At 38.7% G+C, this 21202-nt stretch overlaps 1 protein-coding gene across 1 annotated transcript in view; it reads left to right on the top strand.

Moving 5' to 3' along the window:
* The first annotated feature begins 645 nt into the window (after positions 1–645).
* The window catches only part of vps35 (VPS35 retromer complex component), a 34143-nt gene continuing 13586 nt past the window's right edge, over positions 646–21202 (top strand). The window contains exons 1-14 of the mRNA XM_061963717.2: positions 646–748; positions 9151–9249; positions 9402–9498; positions 13375–13498; positions 13964–14146; positions 14286–14505; positions 16113–16196; positions 16258–16367; positions 16429–16525; positions 16642–16790; positions 19182–19389; positions 19470–19625; positions 19703–19825; positions 19892–20071. Coding sequence (XP_061819701.1) covers positions 746–748; positions 9151–9249; positions 9402–9498; positions 13375–13498; positions 13964–14146; positions 14286–14505; positions 16113–16196; positions 16258–16367; positions 16429–16525; positions 16642–16790; positions 19182–19389; positions 19470–19625; positions 19703–19825; positions 19892–20071 — 1833 coding nt within the window. The 5' untranslated portion in view covers positions 646–745. The remainder of the gene's footprint in view (positions 749–9150; positions 9250–9401; positions 9499–13374; positions 13499–13963; positions 14147–14285; positions 14506–16112; positions 16197–16257; positions 16368–16428; positions 16526–16641; positions 16791–19181; positions 19390–19469; positions 19626–19702; positions 19826–19891; positions 20072–21202) is intronic.

The raw sequence follows: 21202 nt of genomic DNA, 5'->3' as shown, positions 1-21202 counted from the left end.
CGCCTTCCGTCCGAATGCAGCTGAGATAGACTCCAGCACCCCCCGTGACCCCAATAGGGACAAGCGGTAGAAAATAGATGGATGTATGTTCACCCTGTGTGCATTGCCACTGTTATTTTCTATAGATAGAAGCTTCTGAGGGCACAATCCCAGCGGATCAATAAAGTAATATCGAATCTAATCTCTATTTTAGCGCTTAAAAACTAAGGAAATAATTAAGTTAAAAAGCCAAAGGATTTCAATAGGAGCCAATTTTTTTTTTGTTGTTGTTTCTTTTGTTTCCTTATGACTTTATTTTTTAATTGTTTTTTTCTGATTGTTATTTTTTTTAATGATTATTTTTAATTGATTAATTGTACGTATTTACAGGCAATTTGGAAATATTTGAAATATTTTCTTAAATATTGTTAATTGTTGTATGTCTGTATTGTTGAATTAAATTGAATTGTTAATAAAAATATTTTTTTTCTGTTCACCCCATATGTTGGCCTGTGTTTTATTCTGAAGGAATACAATCATGAACGTTTTTAAGTATAAAGTATTGGTAAAACTGTACAGCATTGACTTGGTATCAGATCGATAGCAAAACCAGCAGTATCGCCGATGGAGACATGTCATCCGCCTCCGCCTGCTGCGTCCCCGTGACGTCACGACGGGACGGCGCAGGGAGGGAGATCGTGAACGCATCTCGGAGTCACATGACAGCCACCGCTGTTGGGACTGCTCTGACACACATCTCACAATCATGGTAGGTCGTTCTCTGTCAATGTGACTTTGTCTAAACACACGACGTGCGTCTTTAATGCTGCAAAGATGGCCATGAACGTGATGTTTGTGCTTCCCGGTGACGTGAAAGTGTTTGAGCGCCACTGTGGCCTAACGCTTCCGTCATGCAGAGGCGAGCTAGGCTAACAGCTACTAACCCACACAGCCATATCTCGACTCAAACCTTTTATTTTGTTGCCTTTTTTGCCTAAGGCATTGCCCATACTGTGTTGTCGTTTTAAAGGCGGCGTCGAACGAGCTAATAGGTTGATTTGAGCCACCCAGAGGGCGACTCCGAGGCTTCATGTTGTTAGCTTAGCTGTCAAATGTTGTGCGGTGGTGCCTTCAAAGACTTGGTCGTGCTGGTCCAAATGTCGTCAATAATCCTTATTTAGTGACAATACGCTTTCTTCTGGTTTGAATAACAAACCTAAAATATTAACTTGACCCCTACCCTAAACTACATCTCCAGCTTGACAACATATCCAATTGTTTAATCATAGCACACTCACTTGAATTAGATTCAACATAACCGCTGTATATATCATGAATTACCTTTCCAAATAGTTCACTTTTGAATAATTTTAGAAAAATTAGACATAGTCCAATTTTAACTGCACTTTTTTTGGAGTTTTTGCCTTACCATTCACAATCCTTATGTGAGACCAGAATGCATGTTTTTTCCTTTTTTATGCATTCTAACTAGTAAATAAAAGCTAGCAAAAGTCAGCTAATAATGGAGCCAATGGAAGTTGCTCTTTTCCGCCTATAACGCGCTTTAATAAACTTCCAAAAACCTCCATCAGCGTTTTTTTATACTTGCTGTAAATTAGGTTAATTTTTTTCTTATCTCTCACTTAAAGCGTAAGTGAAGAATGCACTACTACCCACCTGATAAGCCCGAAAGAGATATAGATGATACAGTATTATCTGCTCACAGATGCTACTGGGTGGTTGTTTGAACACACTGCAGCTAGTCCTGATTAGTCCCACACCTCAATGCTTCAGTCACATGCAGGATTCTCACAGGAATTAGGCACAACCTACCCTACTGTATGCAATGTAGTAACAGGCACATTCACAACAACATGTAATATTTACGTGTTTAAGCATACGGCAGTGCATTATTTTAACAAACGCATCACGACCTTCGCTATTTCTTCAACGACTACTACTATAATAACTACTCATCATGACACACTTCATAAGAGCCAACATTGTATACTTTGGGACAAATGATGATCCAGAACCTTAGATTTTTGAGCCTGAATATACAGAGGATGAGCTACAGGTTTATTAAGAAGCTGAGTGATAAACAGATCCAGCATGTAGCAGTGTTGCTAAATAAGATGTACAAACTACGAACCTAATAAAACAATTAATTGTACAATGTCTGTTCTCACTTGGATGCCGACTGATGGAATGTTTGTATAATCCCATTTAGATACAGAAATAATAATCCTTATACAGGTAAAAAGAAAAAAAGGTGGGCAGAAAAGAACGTATTTTCGTGTCATTATCGCTAACTCCGGTTATAAGTTGAATGTCAAAAGTGGACCAACTTCTCGGTTTATGGCCAGAATAATCTACTATACCTGTGAGAAGCATGATTTAAAATCTATAATTAACTTTTACCAACTCAGAGGTGATGCAGTAGCTCACCCGCTCAGTATGTCATAGCTGCAGTAGCTATAGTTAGCTGTCTGTGATTAATCAATCCACTACAAGTGTTCTTTGGCGTTAACGCTTATAATAACTATCGCTAAAACTTGGTTAATATTCAAGTCACGAGATGTAAATGGAGTGTAGTTGGCGGTTTTTGGATGTTTTTTTAAAGGGCCTTTAAGGCGGAACAGATGCAATGACTCCTAATAGCTGCATTGTTAACCACCTCCCACTTGCTGTATTTTGCGAATTAGAATGCATAAAAAAAATAGAAAGACATATGTGTTCTTTTCTTACATAAGGATTGTGAATGCTAGGAAACATTTTGAAAAAGTGCAGTTCCCCTTTAAGGTGAGTTCACACTTTGTATGTTTGCTCTGCAGGTATGGTTTGTTTATTAGTCAAGTGTGAATGTAGTCCAGGACCAACAGGGTCAAACCAAACAGAGGTCTGAGGCCGCCTGAGCGGCGGAACGCCGACCGCAACAAAACAGCAGATATAATAATGTCACCAAATGTGATTGTAACCTGGCGATGGTTAGATAGATAGATAGATAGATAGATAGTACTTTATTGATTCCTTCAGGAGAGTTCCCTCAAGAAAATTAAATTTCCAGCAGCAGTGTACAGAATTGAGATATCATTTAAAAAGCAAATAATAAACAACACCCAATATAATATAAATACAGTAATACGTTTCTCTTGAATTGGTTCCACGCTCAAGTTTGTAGCTCAGTACATTTGGTATCTCAATTAGGGCTGCAACAACTAATCGATTAAAATCGATTATCAAAATAGTTGGCGATTAATTTAGTCATCGATTCGTTGGAACTATGCACAACTTTTACAAACAGCTGAGAAACAATAATCAAAATAAGTACAAAAACAGTACAAAACAGCGCCAGGGCGGCGCTGAGGCTACGTCTCATGATGTGGAGGTAAGATAGCCAATGATGTGTCATGTGCAGCTCACGTGACGACGTCGTCTCCTTTGCGGAAACATTCGAAAAATGGCGCAGGAAAACAGTACGGATAGTTTAGCTGAGAAACACCTTGAGGTTATTGCTTCAATGGAGAAAAGTGGACAACCTAAGTCGTCAAAAGTGTGGGAACACTTCACTTTAAAGACTTCAAAGAAGACCGTTTCCTGCAAAATGACACAAAAGTACAACATTGCTTCAGGAGCACCTGAAAAGGAAACATGTTGGAGCCATGGATGAAGGGAAGAACTCACAGTACGTAACTTTTTAAGTCCATAGTGGCAACAAGCATTCATGAGTTCAGCTTTTTTGTGAGTAACGTTAACGTTATGCCTTTGTTGCAACACGGGGCTGATAATGTGTCTCCGGCACATTTGACTCCGTTTTGAGAGAGAAAACGCACGGTTACCAATTTCGAAATAAACGTAACGGACAGAAATATCACAAGTTGGTTTCATAATGGATCAACGTAGCCGGCCGGGCCCGATAAAGCTATATAAATATATTTAGATTTGAGTGACGCTTTCGTATAACTAAACGTTATGAAGGTGCTGGAATATTTCATGCTATTATTCAGAGGCAGCCTAAAATGAATCCTTTATTATTCACAACAGAAACATGTACAATATCTGATTCAGTTCTGATCTGATGAGTTACATTTCTGTGTTATTATTGGTGTATGCTGCATCCCCAATGTCCACAACATGGTGCCAGTATTCTGTTTTTTTTCCCAATAAAATACTGGAAAGGATAGAAATGTAGTTTGTCTCTTTTATCCGATTATTAATCGATTAATCGAAGTAATAATCGACAGATTAATCGATTATCAAATTAATCGTTAGTTGCAGCCCTAATCTCAATTCATAGCCACTCTTTGAAAATAATTGAAATCAGTTTGTTCTGTGCATTACCCCCTTGCCCAAGCACAATTTTAACGTGCCATTTAAAAAGAAAATTAACATTTTCGATAAGAAATATTGTCAAAAAATATTAGAATAAAATTTGCTATAAATAACTACAGTTGATTTATGAAATAACAATGTACAGCGGTCCTTGGTGAAGTTGGTTTCGCATCTGAGTTTGGATACTTCACTCCGCAGTCCACCCTCAATGCGCCCAGACTGCTGCGTCATGGTGCGGGGAGAGCCTGCACGAGAAGTGCCGCTCTGACCACTGGTCTTTTAAACTTGAGAGAGCGGGCATCCGCAGTATGTCCTTCAAGCAGCTTCTCCATATTGTCATGGATAAATGTCTGCTGTTTTTGCTGGCCCAAAAGCTAGATCCTGCTTCACTATGGTGCTGAGTCTGCCGATTACATACCTGCTAACTACTCCGGTTTTCCCGTAATTAGTACGGTTTTCATCAACCTATTCCGGGTTACGGTTGCAGTGATAAAAAATACGGTTTTTCATTAATTAAATTTTTTTTTTTTTTTTAAAGTTTTATTCACGAAATCGCGTAACAACAATGACAATCGACACTGCTTCCCGTAACTTCCTATCGAGCCATTTCGAATGCCATGCGCGAGGCTATTTATAGCACCGCTGCCAAGCACGAGGCACCAGTTGCCATTGTTTCCAAACGAGCGAACGATCATGGAATCAGCCGGAGAAAAATCGCAAACGAGTCTTAAACCGAAAAGAAAACTGCATATTTTGAATTCTTTTGAAAGGCTTACAAAAAAACTACATTTGAATTGTAATTCCATGCTATTGACAGGACTATTAATTTTAATGAAGTTAGCTTACCATGTTTACAGTATGATAATTGTGATAGAAATGTGAATTTTAGGCACAGAATATTTTTTACAATTGAACAAGGCAGTAGATTATACAAGCTTGGACAGAAAGTTAAAAATGACACCAATTTTTTTTTAATGGAATTGTTTAGTACTGTTTTACCATTTGTTTACTGTAAAAAGGGTTTATACTGTTTATACTTTCAATTAACAAATTGAAGTCTTGTGAAAGGTTGACAGGATAACTGGCATTAACTGTCAAAATAATTTCAAACTATTGAAGTTATCTTACAGAATAAACATGTCAATCAACCCATATGATTTTTGCTGTAATATTTTTGTTTTGAAAAGTCACTGTGACTGATAGAAAAGTGATGGTTTTAGCAACATTTTAACCTGTCTGAATGCTAATAATCATTTTGCGTCCCTGGACCCTGGCTACTAGGTTTTTCTGATTTCTAAAGTTGGCAGGTATGCGATTAGCATTGCTACACTCCAACGGCCTCGCCAATTCGGCCAGACAGTCAGTCATGACTCGTGAGGATATTGATTATTTATTTGATTTTGATATGCATACAGTGGAACCTCGATTTACGCACTTAATCGGTTTTTGAACAGCGTTCGTAAATCAAAAAGTTCGTATGGTGTCGTAAATTTCTCCATAAGAAACAATGTACAGTACAGGCCAAAAGTTTGGACACACCTTTTCATTTCTATGCGGTTTCTTTTTTTTCATGACTGTTTATATTGTAGATTGTCACTGAAGGCATCAAAACTATGACATCTGTGAAGTGAAAACCATTTCAGGTGGTTACCTCTTGAAGCTCATCGATAGAATGCCAAGAGTGTGCATAACAGTAATCAGAGCAATGGGTGGCTATTTTGAATAAACTAGAATATAAATTGTTTATCCTTTTTTTGTTAAGTACATAACTCCAAATGTGTTCATTCATAGTTTTGATGCCTTCAGTGACAATATACAATGTAAATAGTCATGAAAATAAAGAAAACCCATTGATTGAGAAGTTGTGTCCAAACTTCTGGCCTGTACTGTATACATGATTAATGGGTTCCAACCTTGACAAAAGTCCATATTTTAGTGAAGGATTGTACACTTTGAACACAATATAAAGTGCTATATAATACTGTATATCAAACAAACATAACAAGGAGGTGATGGATCAACTTTCTTTTTATTAACATTCCCCAACAACACAGAAGTAACAACCATACTGCTACAATAATAAGTATTTAAAAAAGTATAATCCACTTACCGGTACATTAACATCGGCATAGGAGGAACTGACGAGAAAAGAGCAGACAGACAGAGGGAGAGAAGGGAAAGATCAGGAAGGTGTGTGTTTGTGTGCCTTGGAAGAGGCGCCTCTGAACAAGAAGTAGCTCTTCTCCTCTGCGGTGAAATAAAGTCTGGTTTGGCATATATTTCTCGGAATGTCCAGTCTCATCACATTCAAAACTTGCTGTAGTAGAAAGTAGGGCTGGGCGATATGACTGAAAACCGCATCATGATGTAATTGTTTTGTTTCGGTCGTAATCGATAATTATTGATATTTTTTATGACCTATGGAAAATATACACCAGGAGAAAAATATAATGTTAACATTTTTTTTCCCCAAATGTAACCTTCCTCTGATTATAATCCCCTCAGTTATTAAGGCAGAAAATAATTGAAATATCACTACAAGCATGAAAAACAATCAGTCAATGTAAACAACATTCAAAAATCACAATAAACACTTAACAATAACCTCTTCAAGGTGTTAAAATAGGGAATATGTAAGAAATGCCTAATAAAGTGTAACAAAATAGTGCAAAATATTAAAATGTAAACATAGAGAAACCCGAGAACTATTTTCTGCAGGTTTACTGCCAGTAAGTTACGTGGTCTGTTATTTGATCTGTTATTATTATAAAGTATGGAAGAGAATATATGTTATGGAGTAATTTTAATTTAAATGCTATTGGACCAAATCCTTATTTTAAAGTAGCACATTTTTTTATATTTTATTTATTTATTATTTATTTATTTATATGGCCTCCTGCTGGCCCCACTATGGACTGGACTCTCACTATTATGTTAGATCCACTATGGACTGGACTTTCACAAAATTATGCTAGACCCACTGCATCCGGTCTCCCCTGGGGGGGGGGTCACCCACATCTGCGGTCCTCTCCAAGGTTTCTCATAGTCATTCACATTGACATCCCACTGGGTTGTGAGTTTTTCCTTGCCCTTATGTGGGCTCTGAACCGAGGATGTCGTTGTGATTTAGGGCTAAATAAATAAACATTGATTGATTGATAAACATTGATTTTAGTTATGCAGTCTTGCACTTTAGTTCCTACCTGTCGTTTCCGTACATCCGAATAGGGAACGGATGTAGATTGATAAGAAAGGATGAGCGCGGTGAAGGACTATGGTGCGTTTGAAAAAAAAATCCCAAAATCTGCCACACTGTTGAGGTGACGTTTCCTGTTTTATCAACAATTTTTTTTGCTCTATGCAGCACTCATTTTTAATTTTTTTAAAATTGATTACCTGTCTATCGTGATATATATATTGATATAGTTTTATCGGCCCAGCCCTAGTACGAAGCCTGCTTTGTCGATTCTACCATACTTGTGAGCGCCATTAATATATTGCTCGCAAATAATCTTTTTTTTTTTTTTTTTTAAACTGCACAGTGATTCCCTCTTTCTCTTTCCACACTGGGCTGTTGTCTTTTTGAAACAAAACTTGTCAAAAGGCAAAAAAATCCTCACAGAAAAGACACATTGCTGAAACCCTGAAAATTCACTATCGTATTTTTCGGAGTATAAGTCGCTCCGGAGTATAAGTCGCACCGGCCGAAAATGCATAATAAAGATGGAAAAAAAACCTATATAAGTCGCACTGGAGTATAAGTCGCATTTTTGGGGGAAATTTAATTGATAAAAGCCAACACCAAGAATAGACATTTGAAAGGCAATTTAAAATAAATAAAGAATAGTGAACAACAGGCTGAATAAGTTTACGTTATATGACGCATAAATAACCAACTGAGAACGTGCCTGGTATGTTAACGTAACATATTATGGTAAGAGTCATTCAAATAACTATAACATATAGAACATGCTATACGTTTACCAAACAATCTGTCACTCCTAATCGCTAAATCTCATGAAATCTTATACGTCTCGTCTCTTACGTGAATAAGCTTAATAATATTATTTGATATTTTACAATAATGTGTTAATAATTTCACATATAAGTCGCTCCTGAGTATAAGTCGCACCCCCGGCCAAACTATGAAAAAAAACTGCGACTTATAGTCCGAAAAATACGGTAGTAGTGTACTGCGCAGCAAGTGATGTGGAGACCTTCGCCTCCCCAAAAATGCTGCGCCCTGATTTTTGCCTGCTGTCAGGACACAAAATGAATGAATGAATGAATGAATGAACGAAGCGTTCGTACTCACGTGTATTTGACTCAATTTAAAAGTTTATAAATCGAAAAGTTAGCAAATAGAGAAGTTTATAAATCAAGGTTCCTCTGTACATGTGACAACCAACCCCAAAGAGAATGTGACGACCTGGAGAATAGGAATGCCTTAGAAGAATAAACGATTCGCTTCTGAAGAGTATGATTCGACTATCAACCTTGCAGTCGAACTGGTGTAGGGACATTGAGCCCCACTCCTACTTCTGTGGCAGGGAGACGAGTTGAGTATTTGAGACCCCTATTGGGTGTGTTGGTCGGATGTTCTAAAATGGGAACATTGGGCCTGTCGGGACACCAACCTGGAGCCCCTAATTGCACACACAGCTATTGTTTAAAAAAAGTGAAGTAGTGTTAATCGTATAAAATGTTAACTTCGCTAACAAGTGAGAACGTGACAATTGGTGACGCTGTAGTGTTACTTCTTTAAATATGAGTCATGTAACTTCCTGTGTTTATTCTTCTTCCTAAAAGTGTGTATTTTAACACTCGTGATGATTGCAGCCGACCACACAGCAGTCTCCCCAAGATGAGCAGGAGAAGCTTCTGGACGAAGCTGTGCAGGCCGTCAAAGTCCAGTCGTTTCAGATGAAGCGATGCCTGGTAGGGCGGCTTCCTATGAATGTTTGTTCTGGATATCATCATCATCTGATGTATTGCAATGCTCGGTCATATGATTCCGCCCTTTTAACAGTGGGGGTAGGGAAATGTGTAATTGTTTGTTGGGTTGAGCTCGAGTCTTGTGTGACCACCAGGACAAGAACAAGCTGATGGATGCGCTGAAACACGCCTCCAACATGCTGGGGGAGCTGAGGACGTCCATGCTGTCTCCAAAAAGCTACTATGAGCTCTGTATCCTCCAAGTAGCAGACGTTTAGAAATATTCCAAATTAGACACTTTCCCTGAGGAGTAGCAGAAGTTTGTGGGACGTTTGTACACACCGTATCATATAAACTTCAGTTTTTGTACTTACCACCTTTTTGTACTTCCCAAATTATGCTGTAGCTTTTGTTTATCGTCTCGGTTTTCGTACCACCAAGCAGTCCACGTGATAAACTAGTCCGTCATATCATTCAGTGGAATCGAGTGCCCTGAAAAGAACCCCAAGCAATGGTGATTCCTCTGTTTTGTTTTATTTGAGTTTTCAGTTTTTGTTTTAGTGCGACTGCAACATAAGGGCCAAAGAAAGTTGAATGTGTCAGCATTTTGATAAAGAAGGTGAGAAAAACTATTGAATTCAAGAAGGAACTCTTAGCAAAGTATGACTGTGGCATCCGCGCAACAGGTCTCCCGACACAACTTTTTTCCCTTCCGATACTGATATCGTAGTCCTGAGTATTGGCTGGTACTGATATTGATCCAATACAATATCAGCAGGAATCATTTAAACTTATAATATTTCTCAGTATGAAATGTTAGAAAAGATTTTATAAAGTGAAATGACTCAAACGGAGAACAATGGGAAGGGATTGCTGGGTGGGCATATTCATATCAGGATTTTGTTACCCAAACTGGATCAAATACATAATCTACTAACTGACTCAAACCTGGATTTTTTTTATATATCTCTGAAAGTTGGCTGCATCAAAACATTTCAGCAGACTTTATAGAAATAACAGGATACAATTGCTACAGGAGAGAGAGAAAACTAGGGAGAGGTGGTGGTGTCCTAATATACAATAGAGAGCAGTTCAAATGTGAAGTGGTTAATATTAATGTGAACTTGGAATGTTTTGGTCTGCAAGTTCTTCCGTCTCCTAACATGAAATTTAATATTACCGGTATTGTTTTTTACAACCCACCTTCATATGGTTAAGTTTTTTATAATGAATTTTAAAAATGTCTCTCAAATATGGATGATTGCACTGAATGTATTATTATGGAATATTGAAATATAAACTGGTAGGAAAAAAATTGCAAAATTAAACTTAAATCTACTGTGGAAACATTTTAATATAAACAACTAAATATGAAAACCCACCAAAATTAAAGGAATATTGAAACTGCAATCGATCTGATGTTTACAACTAGGCCAGAAAGAATAACAAAAACATACAATCTCATTACAGGGCTCTCAGACCATGACATACCGTATTTTTCGGACTATAAGTCGCAGTTTTTTTCATAGTTTTTTTTTTTTAGATTTATGTTTTTTTCCTTCTTTATTATGCATTTTCGGCAGGTGCGACTTATACTCCGGTGCGACTTATACTCCGAAAAATACAGTAATTCTAATTATTAGAAAATTTACTAAAAAAAAGATTTTTCTATTATAAAATGACAGACGCAAAAACCAAAACTACAGGAGTACCTAAATCACACCTACCTGATTTTGAACAAGAATTACATCAAATAAACTGGAACATTGTTACAAAAGAGTCTCACATAAATATTGCCGCAAGTACATTTATAACCACGTAGAATGAGGTAATTAAAAAGTACACAGACCTGGATAAAGAGAGACAAAAACTGCTCTCTCCCATGGTTCAACAATGGCATATGGCAAACAGTGAAAAAACGTAATAAGGCACCTAAAAAATCCTTAAAAACAAAAAATGCAATTGATCAATTGGGCTATAGTGGCCTCAGAAATGAAGTTATTAGTCAGCTGCAAAGAAGCAAAGCTAATTATCTTACTAAAAACATTGAAGAGGCAAAATGAAGTAGCTCTAAACTCTTTAAAAGTACAAGAAGGCATAAATAATGACAATGAGTCTATGGCAAATGCTCAGAAATGTTTTTTTTATTGATTCAGTGCATGAACTATCAAGTACTTTATCCAGAAGACATACGCACACATCTGGAAAATACCAAAACTTTTGTTTTTCATGAAGGAGGTGTTCAATGACAAAGTGAATACAATGATATCAAACATGCGCAACTCAATGTCAAAAGACATCCATGACCTTAGCCCAACTCTGCTAAAAAAAACACCAAGATACTCTGTTAGACCCTATCACACACCTAGTAAATCTTTCTATTCGATTTAATACATTTCCAAAGTGCATTTTCTTGCTATAACACTTAAGGCAGTGCATCTGGTTTGTCCAATATTAATGTTAGGTATGAAAAACACTAACTCATTTATTATTAACGGGTTGGAATGGACTTGAGCTTTTTTTTAAGTTGAAGTGGAATGGTAATTGGTAATATTTTGACAACACCTTGTGGCTACTATATTTTAGTTAGCCTCGTTAAGTAGTAAGTTAAATGATGTGGACACAATTGTTACTGGATACTTTCTAATACGATTCTGCCTTGGAGACTTTGTATATAAGTAATATGCAACTATAATTAGTTAATAATTGTTGATATTGACAAATGTGCTGTTTTAGACTAAAATGTTGTTTCGTTATGGACACTTATTACGTATGTCTAGCTTGTGTGCTACGGTGTGCTTAGCTGTTGTGTAGCTGCTAACTCCTTATACCCTTTTGCCTAGCATGATTACCTTTTGTAAATGCCATCCATCCATCCATTTTCTTCCGCTTATCCGAGGTCGGGTCGCGGGGGCAGCAGCCTAAGCAGGGAAGCCCAGACTTCCCTCTCCCCAGCCACTTCGTCCAGCTCTTCCTGTGGGACCCCGAGGCGTTCCCAGGCCAGCCGGGAGACATAGTCTTCCCAACGTGTCCTGGGTCTTCCCCGCGGCCTCCTACCGGTCGGACGTGCCCTAAACACCTCCCTAGGGAGGCGTTCGGGTGGCATCCTGACCAGATGCCCGAACCACCTCATCTGGCTCCTCTCGATGTGGAGGAGCAGCGGCTTTACTTTGAGCTCCTCCCGGATGGCAGAGCTTCTCACCCTATCTCTAAGGGAGAGCCCCGCCACCCGGCGGAGGAAACTCATTTCGGCCGCTTGTACCCGTGATCTTGTCCTTTCGGTCATAACCCAAAGCTCATGACCATAGGTGAGGATGGGAACGTAGATCGACCGGTAAATTGAGAGCTTTGCCTTCCGGCTCAGCTCCTTCTTCACCACAACGGATCGATACAGCGTCCGCATTACTGAAGACGCCGCACCGATCCGCCTGTCGATCTCACGATCCACTCTTCCCTCACTCGTGAACAAGACTCCGAGGTACTTGAACTCCTCCACTTTTGTAAATGACTTTACTAAAATAGAAGAAAAGACTAACCTTCTGTTGCTTATTTGAGGACATTGACATTTTAACTGGCTGTTCAGCTTTGTACAAGTAAACATGCTGCAGGACTGTTTACGACAGACTTTATCAAAGTGCATATAATCTTGGAGATTTTAGATTCAAGCCCATAAAATCCAATACTTGTTTTGTTTTGCTGATATCGGATCGATATCTATATTGGATCGGCGCACCCCTTGATTGCAATAAAGTCCAGTCTTCAATAAGGGTAAAATAGATGTTAAATGTTAATTCATCCATGTATTTTGCATTGTTTCCTGCATGTAAAACTTTATATTCTCTATGAAATGTGTTAAGTATACATATTTTATGGTGTCTGAAACTGATTAATTCGATTATAACATTATTTGTTATGGGGAAAACGCTTCATTGTTCTTACGATTGGGTCTTTGTTGCACCTTTTGGAATAGATTAGTAGATACAGAACCACCGTACTAGCATGAGTCAAATGCATAAATGTGTCGTGAACACAACATGCCAAGGGTGTTTGGATGGAGGTGCATGCAAGTCCTATGAGTTAATTATTGTTCTGCATGGGGTCACGTACAGCCCTTAACAGTCTTGTGAGATATGGCCATCTCTGATGAACTCCACTACCTAGAGGTCTACCTCACAGACGAGTTTGCAAAAGGACGCAAGGTGGCGGATCTGTATGAGCTGGTCCAGTACGCAGGCAACATCATCCCCAGGCTGTGAGTATTTCTAGCAACAATCATTCCTCATCTTTACTGTATTTCCAAAGAACGGAACTCCAGGTTTTAGTCTTGTTTTGGAATTTTGGGAGGTTGGATGAGCAAAAAACAGACTGATAGTGAACAGGAATGTTTTGGTTAAACATTTGATAAGGCAATAATACAGCATCAATCACAAAAGAACCCCATTTGGAGAGTAACCTATGACCAAAAGACAAATACAATATAAATTGGGAATCATCAGCATCACATGTGTCCTTGGCTCATGTTCTTACGATGTGTCAAGGGTAGGGTGTAAGAAGAACCAAGCAGAGCTATCTCTGCAGGGCCCAAGGACTTTAGCAGGGGACGATAAAGGTCTTTTATCTTTGGAAGCACTTGAGACTAAAATTGTTGTTGGACAAGAGAATACTGAAATATTGATTTTGCCACAACATTCTCAAATCAGGTTTTCTCTCTTTTTAGCTATCTGCTCATCACAGTAGGAGTGGTGTACGTGCGTTCCTTCCCGCAGTCTCGGAAGGACATCCTGAAGGACCTGGTGGAGATGTGCCGTGGGGTACAGCACCCACTCAGGGGCCTCTTCTTGAGAAACTACCTTTTACAGTGCACCCGCAACATCCTGCCAGATGACGGCGAGCAGGCCGAGTGAGTGTTGTTGTTTTTTCTTCCACTTTCAAGTTCTAATTTTAGAAACCATCCCTGTGGCTACTCAAATTTGAAGTGTGTGAAGTGGAACCTCCCGAGGTCGTAACTATTACGAATCCCGTCATCCTTCGCTCCACAGAGAAGGAGAGGAGATGACGGGCGACATTAACGACTCCGTGGACTTTGTCCTGCTCAATTTTGCTGAGATGAACAAGTTGTGGGTGCGAATGCAGCATCAGGGTCACAGCCGGGATCGGGAGAAGAGGGAAAAGGAGCGTCAGGAGCTGAGGATCCTGGTGGGCACCAACCTGGTCCGGCTGAGCCAGCTGGAGGGCGTCAACGTGGACAAGTACAAACAGGTGAGCGAGTTTATTCACAAGATGCTCAGCATGATCCATCTTCGTGCTCAAACGTAACCGTCAAAACGAGGGTTGGGCATTGTTTGGATTTGAACATTACTGGTTCCCAAAGAATCCGATTCTTTTAAGAGGCAGTGTCAAAAATGTACAATTAATTTCTTACGGGGGGTTTTTCAAGCACTATATCCATATCAATCCTTTCAACTTGAATATGAATGTTATGAAGTTTCTTTCACAGAAGTACATTTTCACAAAAGTTGCACTTCATTTTTGAAAACCTCATAAAAAACATTTACACATGTTTTATATATATATATATATATATATATATATATATATATATATATATATATATATATGTATATTAGGGCTGCAACAACAATCGATTAAAATCGATTATAAAAATAGTTGCCGATTAATTTAGTCATCGATTCGTTGGATCTATGCTATGCGCATGCGCAGAGGCTTTTTTTTTTAATAAAATGTTTTATTTTTTTTTAAATAAACCTTTATTTATAAACTGCAACATTTACAAACAGCTGAGAAACAATAATCAAAATAAGTATGGTGCCAGTATGCTGTTTTTTTCAATAAAATACTGGATAGGATAGAAATGTAGTTTGTCTTTTTTATCCGATTATTAATCGAAGTAATAATCGACAGATTAATCGATTATCAAATTAATCGTTAGTTGATATATATATATATATATATATATATATATATATATATGTATATATGTATGTAATGTAGTAACAGGCACATTCATGATAACATCAATCAAAGTTTATTTATATAGCCCTAAATCACAAGTGTCTCAAAGGGCCGCACAAGCCACAACGACATCCTCTGTTCAACATGTAATATTAATGTATTTTGCTTATTTTATTAACATTTATTTACGAGTTAGAATGCAATAAAAAAAATAAAAAAAGTCTTTACATAGTTTGTTTTCCTTGCTTGTGTTGACATTTCCTTTCCTTTCTGCCTTGACAGCTGAGGGGATTATAAAAAGAGGAAGGTTAGATTTTTAAATACAATTTTTTTTTAATTTGATATGTTTTTCTCCTGGTCCTTATTTTCAATAGCTCATTAAAAATATTAATTATCGATGTTGACCGATATAAAACACTTACATTGTGATAAGGTTTTCAGCCAAATCGCCCAGCCCTGATTACTCAGTTAAATCCCTGTTTTTTTTGGGTTTTTTTCTAAATTTGTAAAAATTGATAAAAACTACAGAAAAAAAGATTTTGGGAAAATAAAAATATCAATCTAATCTCTCTAGTGTCGATTATATACCGTAGTGATAATACCTTTGGTATCAACACTACCGATTTATGAATTGATCCATTCGCTATTCGCATGCCTTGTTTGTCCTCTTTGTGTTACATGTTTAGCCTCTTCTTCCAGTGATAATAATACATGTAAGAAACATAGTTTATTTGCTGTAAATGGAGGATTATTGACTTAGGAGAATGGCTCCCCACGGTGTATAGAGATACATAGTTAGCTGCTTAGCAGCCTCTCTGGCAGATATTTCTTCCGGTTTGCAAACTGAGCAATAGGAATCGACTTATAAACATTTGGACATTTTCTTTCCACAGATCGTTCTTTCCGGCGTGCTGGAGCAGGTTGTGAACTGCAGAGACTCCCTGGCGCAAGAGTATCTGATGGAGTGCATCATCCAGGTGCGTCATGTGATCATCTATCTGAGCATGAAGTTAACGCGTTTCTTCTCCGCGCTGCCAGGTGTTCCCAGATGAGTTCCACCTGCAGACCCTGAACCCCTTCCTGCGCTCCTGCGCCGAGCTTCATCAGCACGTCAACGTCAAGAACATCATCATCGCCCTCATTGACAGGTACCTTAGGTAAAGACGAGCGCGTGGATGGACGGGTTGTAACGCGAGGGCTTCCTTTCAGACTGGCCCTCTTCGCCCATCGAGAAGATGGACCCGGAATTCCAGCTGAGATCAAACTGTTTGACATCTTCTCTCAGCAAGTGGCCACTGTCATCCAGGTCCTTCATTTACAGCCAGCCTTTACTTTTCGTTTTTCCTGCTTTCTGCTTTCAGCCAAACAGCTATTTGTTTTCATTCCATGATTTTTTCCCCCCTTCTACTTCTCGTCCTTCAGTCTCGACAGGACATGCCGTCCGAGGACGTGGTCTCCCTGCAGGTGTCGCTCATCAATTTGGCCATGAAATGTTACCCTGACCGTGTGGACTATGTAGATAAAGTGTTGGAGAGCACCGTGGAGATCTTCAACAAGCTCAACCTAGAACAGTAAGTTCCGCAGTCGCCGACTAACCGCGTTCCTTTATGAGCGAGATAAGGCACCAAGGTTGTAAGAAATGCAGACTTTTATACAGGATTGTTGCAGCATAAAATGTCTGATTTTTCAAGAACTGACAGCACAAATTTTGACGATTTAAGGCTTAATTTGGCAGCTTTTGATTTTATGAATGTTTTTAGTGTTTTAAGGGTTTGTAGGGATACGAATCTTTCTACAACTCACGATTAAATTCTATTCAGAATCGATTCTTGATTCAAACTAATTATTTCTATGTTATTTATTAGGGATATACCGATCAATCGGCCACCGACCCGTAACGGACGATTTTCGTGAAAAAGTATGTGATTGCCATTGCCAATTATTGCCTTTCAACGCCGATCACAAACACTAATCCTCTCTGGGTGATTTTTTGTTTTGTCTCCTGGCTGACCAGCTAGCAGCTAATTGTTTATCTCCATACACCGTGTGAAGCCGTTGCCCTAAGGTAATAATAATCACCGCCATTAAAGCAAAAGTATTTTAAAGGGGTCCTATTATGCAAAACCAAATTTTCTTACCTGTTTTTGTGTATTTAGGATAGGGCTGGGCGATGTGGGGATAGGGCTGGGCGATATGGCTGAAAACTGTATCACGATATGTGTTTTATATGATCCTATTATTTATATCAACATCGATAATTGGTGTATGAATGTTCCATCCGATTCTTGGTGTAACGATTTGATTCAGAATTGATTCTCGATTCAAACAGATTCTTGTAGTATTTGGTATAATAATTATAAGAAAACTTTTTCTAAACAGGTTAAAGGTTAGAAAAGCTCCTAAACATATTTTTATTAACTGATTTTTACATTAAAAAAATAATTTGTAATTTTTATTTTTTTATTTCATTTTTTTAAAATTACAAAATAATATAGAATCTAAATAAATAAGAATCACTATTCGGATGTGATTTTTTTTTTTTGCGCCCCTGATAATTATAGATATGTTTATAACCTATTGAAAATAAGGACCAGGAAAAAATAAATTGAATTAAAATGTTTTTAGATTCAGAATTGATTCTCGATTCAAACACATTCTTGCAATGTAGTATTTGGTATAATAATTATAAGAACACTTTTTCTAAACAGGTTAAAGGTTAGAAAAGCTCCTAAACATATTTTTATTGACTCATTTTTACATTACAAAAATAATTAGTAATTTTTATTTTATTTTTTTTAAATTACAAAATAATTTTGAATCTAAATAAATAAGAATCACTATTCGGATGTGATTTTTTTTTTTGAGCCCCTAATAAATATTGATATTTTTATAACCTATTGAAAATAAGGACCAGGAAAAAATAAATGTAATTAAAATGTTTTTATTTAAAATGTAATCTTCTCTAATTATAGATCAAGGCAGAAAGGATAGGAAATGTCAACACAAGCATGGAAAAGACTCAAATGTAAACAACATTTTAAAATCACATCGAACACTTAATAATAACCTTCTAAAATTAAGTTGCATAAATAAGGAATACGTAAGAAATGCTTAGTAAAGTGTAAGAAAATAGTGCAAAGTCTGAAAATGTAAACATAGAGAAACCTGAGAAGAACTGTTTTCTGCAGGTTTAGTACCAGGAAGTTACAGCTGTGCTCCAAAGGGTGAGCACGGCTAAGGTGGTGTGGTGTTACCGGTCTCGGTGGGGACGAGTGCCTTGCATAACATACAGACCACAATGTTCTGACTACGAACCGTTTTAAAAAATCCAAAAAACTGCCATACTGTCCAGGTGACTTTTTCTGTTTTATCCACAATTTATTCGCTCTCTGCAACACTCATTTTTTTAGTTTCTCTACTCACTCCATGCGAAGAATCAACAGCCAGACAACAAGATGGCGCACCCAAATTTGATAGTTGATACTGTTACCTGATCGGCTGTTAGCGTGTCACTCCCACTGATCAGTGATCACTTGCTGCGTTGCTCGGTTACCAGACATTGAGCACCTTGGTTCATACAACCAACCTTGCTTAGCAACTCTCGGTTTCTTTCCATGAGGAAGAGAAAAAAAAAAAGATTTTAGCGAAAGCATTTTTTATTGATATCGATTACATGTCTATTGCGATATATCTTGATATTGTTTTATCATCCAGCCATGAGCTATTCTACAAACATCTGAGCTAACAATAAATACAAGAGTTCTGCCGAACTCAGCAATAAATAATTGAGTTTGCGTTTTGCCAAAATGTGTGGGGAAACGGTGGGGATCAGACAAAGTTGTGAGGCCGTGCATAATTTGCGGTGGATTGGTTTGAATTTGCGTGAATTGGTGCCATTGCGAAATTCTGAAGGGTCGGGCATATATAGTCACATGACCACGATGGACTCTTCGCTCCCACAGCATAGCAACCAGCAGCGCCGTGTCCAAGGAGCTCACCCGGCTGCTGAAGATCCCGGTGGACACGTACAACAACATCCTGACGGTGCTGCAGCTCAAACACTTCCCGCCGCTCTTCGAGTACTTCGACTACGAGTCGCGCAAGAGCATGAGCTGCTACGTGCTGAGCAACACGCTGGACTACAACACCACCATTGTGTCCCAGGAGCAGGTCCGGTCCTTTTGTAACAGACGTGGAGTTCTGCCTCTCTAGCGCTCTCTAACCGAACGTCCTCTCTTTGGTCTCGGCAGGTGGACGCCATCTTGACCCTGGCGTCCACGCTCATTCAGGACCAGCCCGACCAGCCTGCTGACGATCCCGATCCGGAGGACTTTGCAGAGGAGCAAAGCCTTGTGGGTCGTTTCATCCACCTGCTGCATTCTGACGACGCTGACCAACAGTACCTTGTGAGTGCACGTTTGTCACTTTAGGGACACGGTTCTTGCTCCTGGTCATTGACGTCCGCTCTCCAACGCGTGTCCAGATCCTCAACACAGCCCGCAAACACTTTGGTGCCGGGGGAAACCAAAGGATTCGCTACACTCTTCCTCCTCTGGTGTTTGCGGCCTACCAGCTGGCCTTCAGATACAAAGAGAACTCTTCACTAGTGAGTGCGCGGCGTCGTTAGCTCAAACTCTTCCTTATTTATTGGTGTCTTCCTCGCTCACCACAGGATGACAAGTGGGAGAAGAAGTGCCAGAAGATCTTTTCCTTCGCGCACCAGACCATCAGCGCGCTCATCAAGGCCGAGCTGGCCGAGCTGCCTCTACGACTCTTCCTGCAGGGGGCGCTGGCTGCTGGCGAGATCGGCTTTGAGAACCACGAGACTGTAGCGTATGAGTTCATGTCTCAGGTAATAAAGTCTTTCACGTTTAGTCCTCTTTTACACTGCACGGCACCAACTAGGGTCCCCACTTGGCTTTGTTTTACCAGTTTGAATAGTTTGAAGTAGAGATGTCCGATAATGGCTTTTTTGCAGATATCCGATATTCCGATATTGTCCAACTCTTAATTACCGATTCCGATATCAACCGATACCGATATATACAGTCGTGGAATTAACACATTATTATGCCTAATTTTTTTGTGATGCCCAGCTGAATGCATTAAACCAGGCGTGCTCATTACATCGATCGCGAGCTACCGGTCGATCGTGGAGGGAGTGTCAGTCGATCACCAGCCATGCATTAAAAAAAATAGTCCTAAAAATGAGCGATCATAAATCTTCACTATGACGTCACTTTCGTCACTTGATTGACATTCACGGCACCCGAGGGTCTTCTGAGATGACGCTGGCTGCTGCCAGCTCATTAAAATTACCGACAGGAAGGCGAGAAACACTTTATTTCAACATTCTCTGGCGCCGTACCTGTCGTCAAAACTCCAAAGACCGACTGCACAGTTGCACAATAAAACCTCTGCTTCATCCTGCTTGCGATAACAAAATAAGAGTCTCAGAAAGCTGGCGAGCACAAGCTAGCAAGCTACGGAGTTTGCCGACAATGCATTTCTTGTAAAGTGTATACAAAGGAGTACGGAAGCTGGATAAATAAGATGCCAAAAACCAACCACTTTCATGTGGTATTGGACAGAAAGGAGGACTTTTTTTCTCCTCCATTCGAAACTGCGGACGTTATCAGCACCACTGTCTGATTCCAATCAATGCAAGTCATCAGAATCAGGTAATACACCAACTTATATTCTTGTCTTCATGAAAGAAAGGAATCTATATGTGTTAAACATGCTTGTATTATCTTTAAACACCTTTAACTTGTTAACAATATTAACTATATGTGTTAAACATGCTTGTATTATCTTTAACTACCTTTAAGTTGTTAACAATATTAACTATATGTGTTAAACATGCTTGTATTATCATTAAACACCTTTAACTTGTTAACAATATTAACTATATGTATTAAACATGCTTGTATTTTCATTAAACACCTTTAATTTATTAACAATATTAACTATATGTGTTAAA

This window comes from Nerophis lumbriciformis, linkage group LG06 (genome assembly GCF_033978685.3).
Source record: "Nerophis lumbriciformis linkage group LG06, RoL_Nlum_v2.1, whole genome shotgun sequence".
NCBI lineage: Eukaryota > Metazoa > Chordata > Actinopteri > Syngnathiformes > Syngnathidae > Nerophis > Nerophis lumbriciformis.
This window is presented reverse-complemented; position numbering and strand designations above follow the sequence as displayed.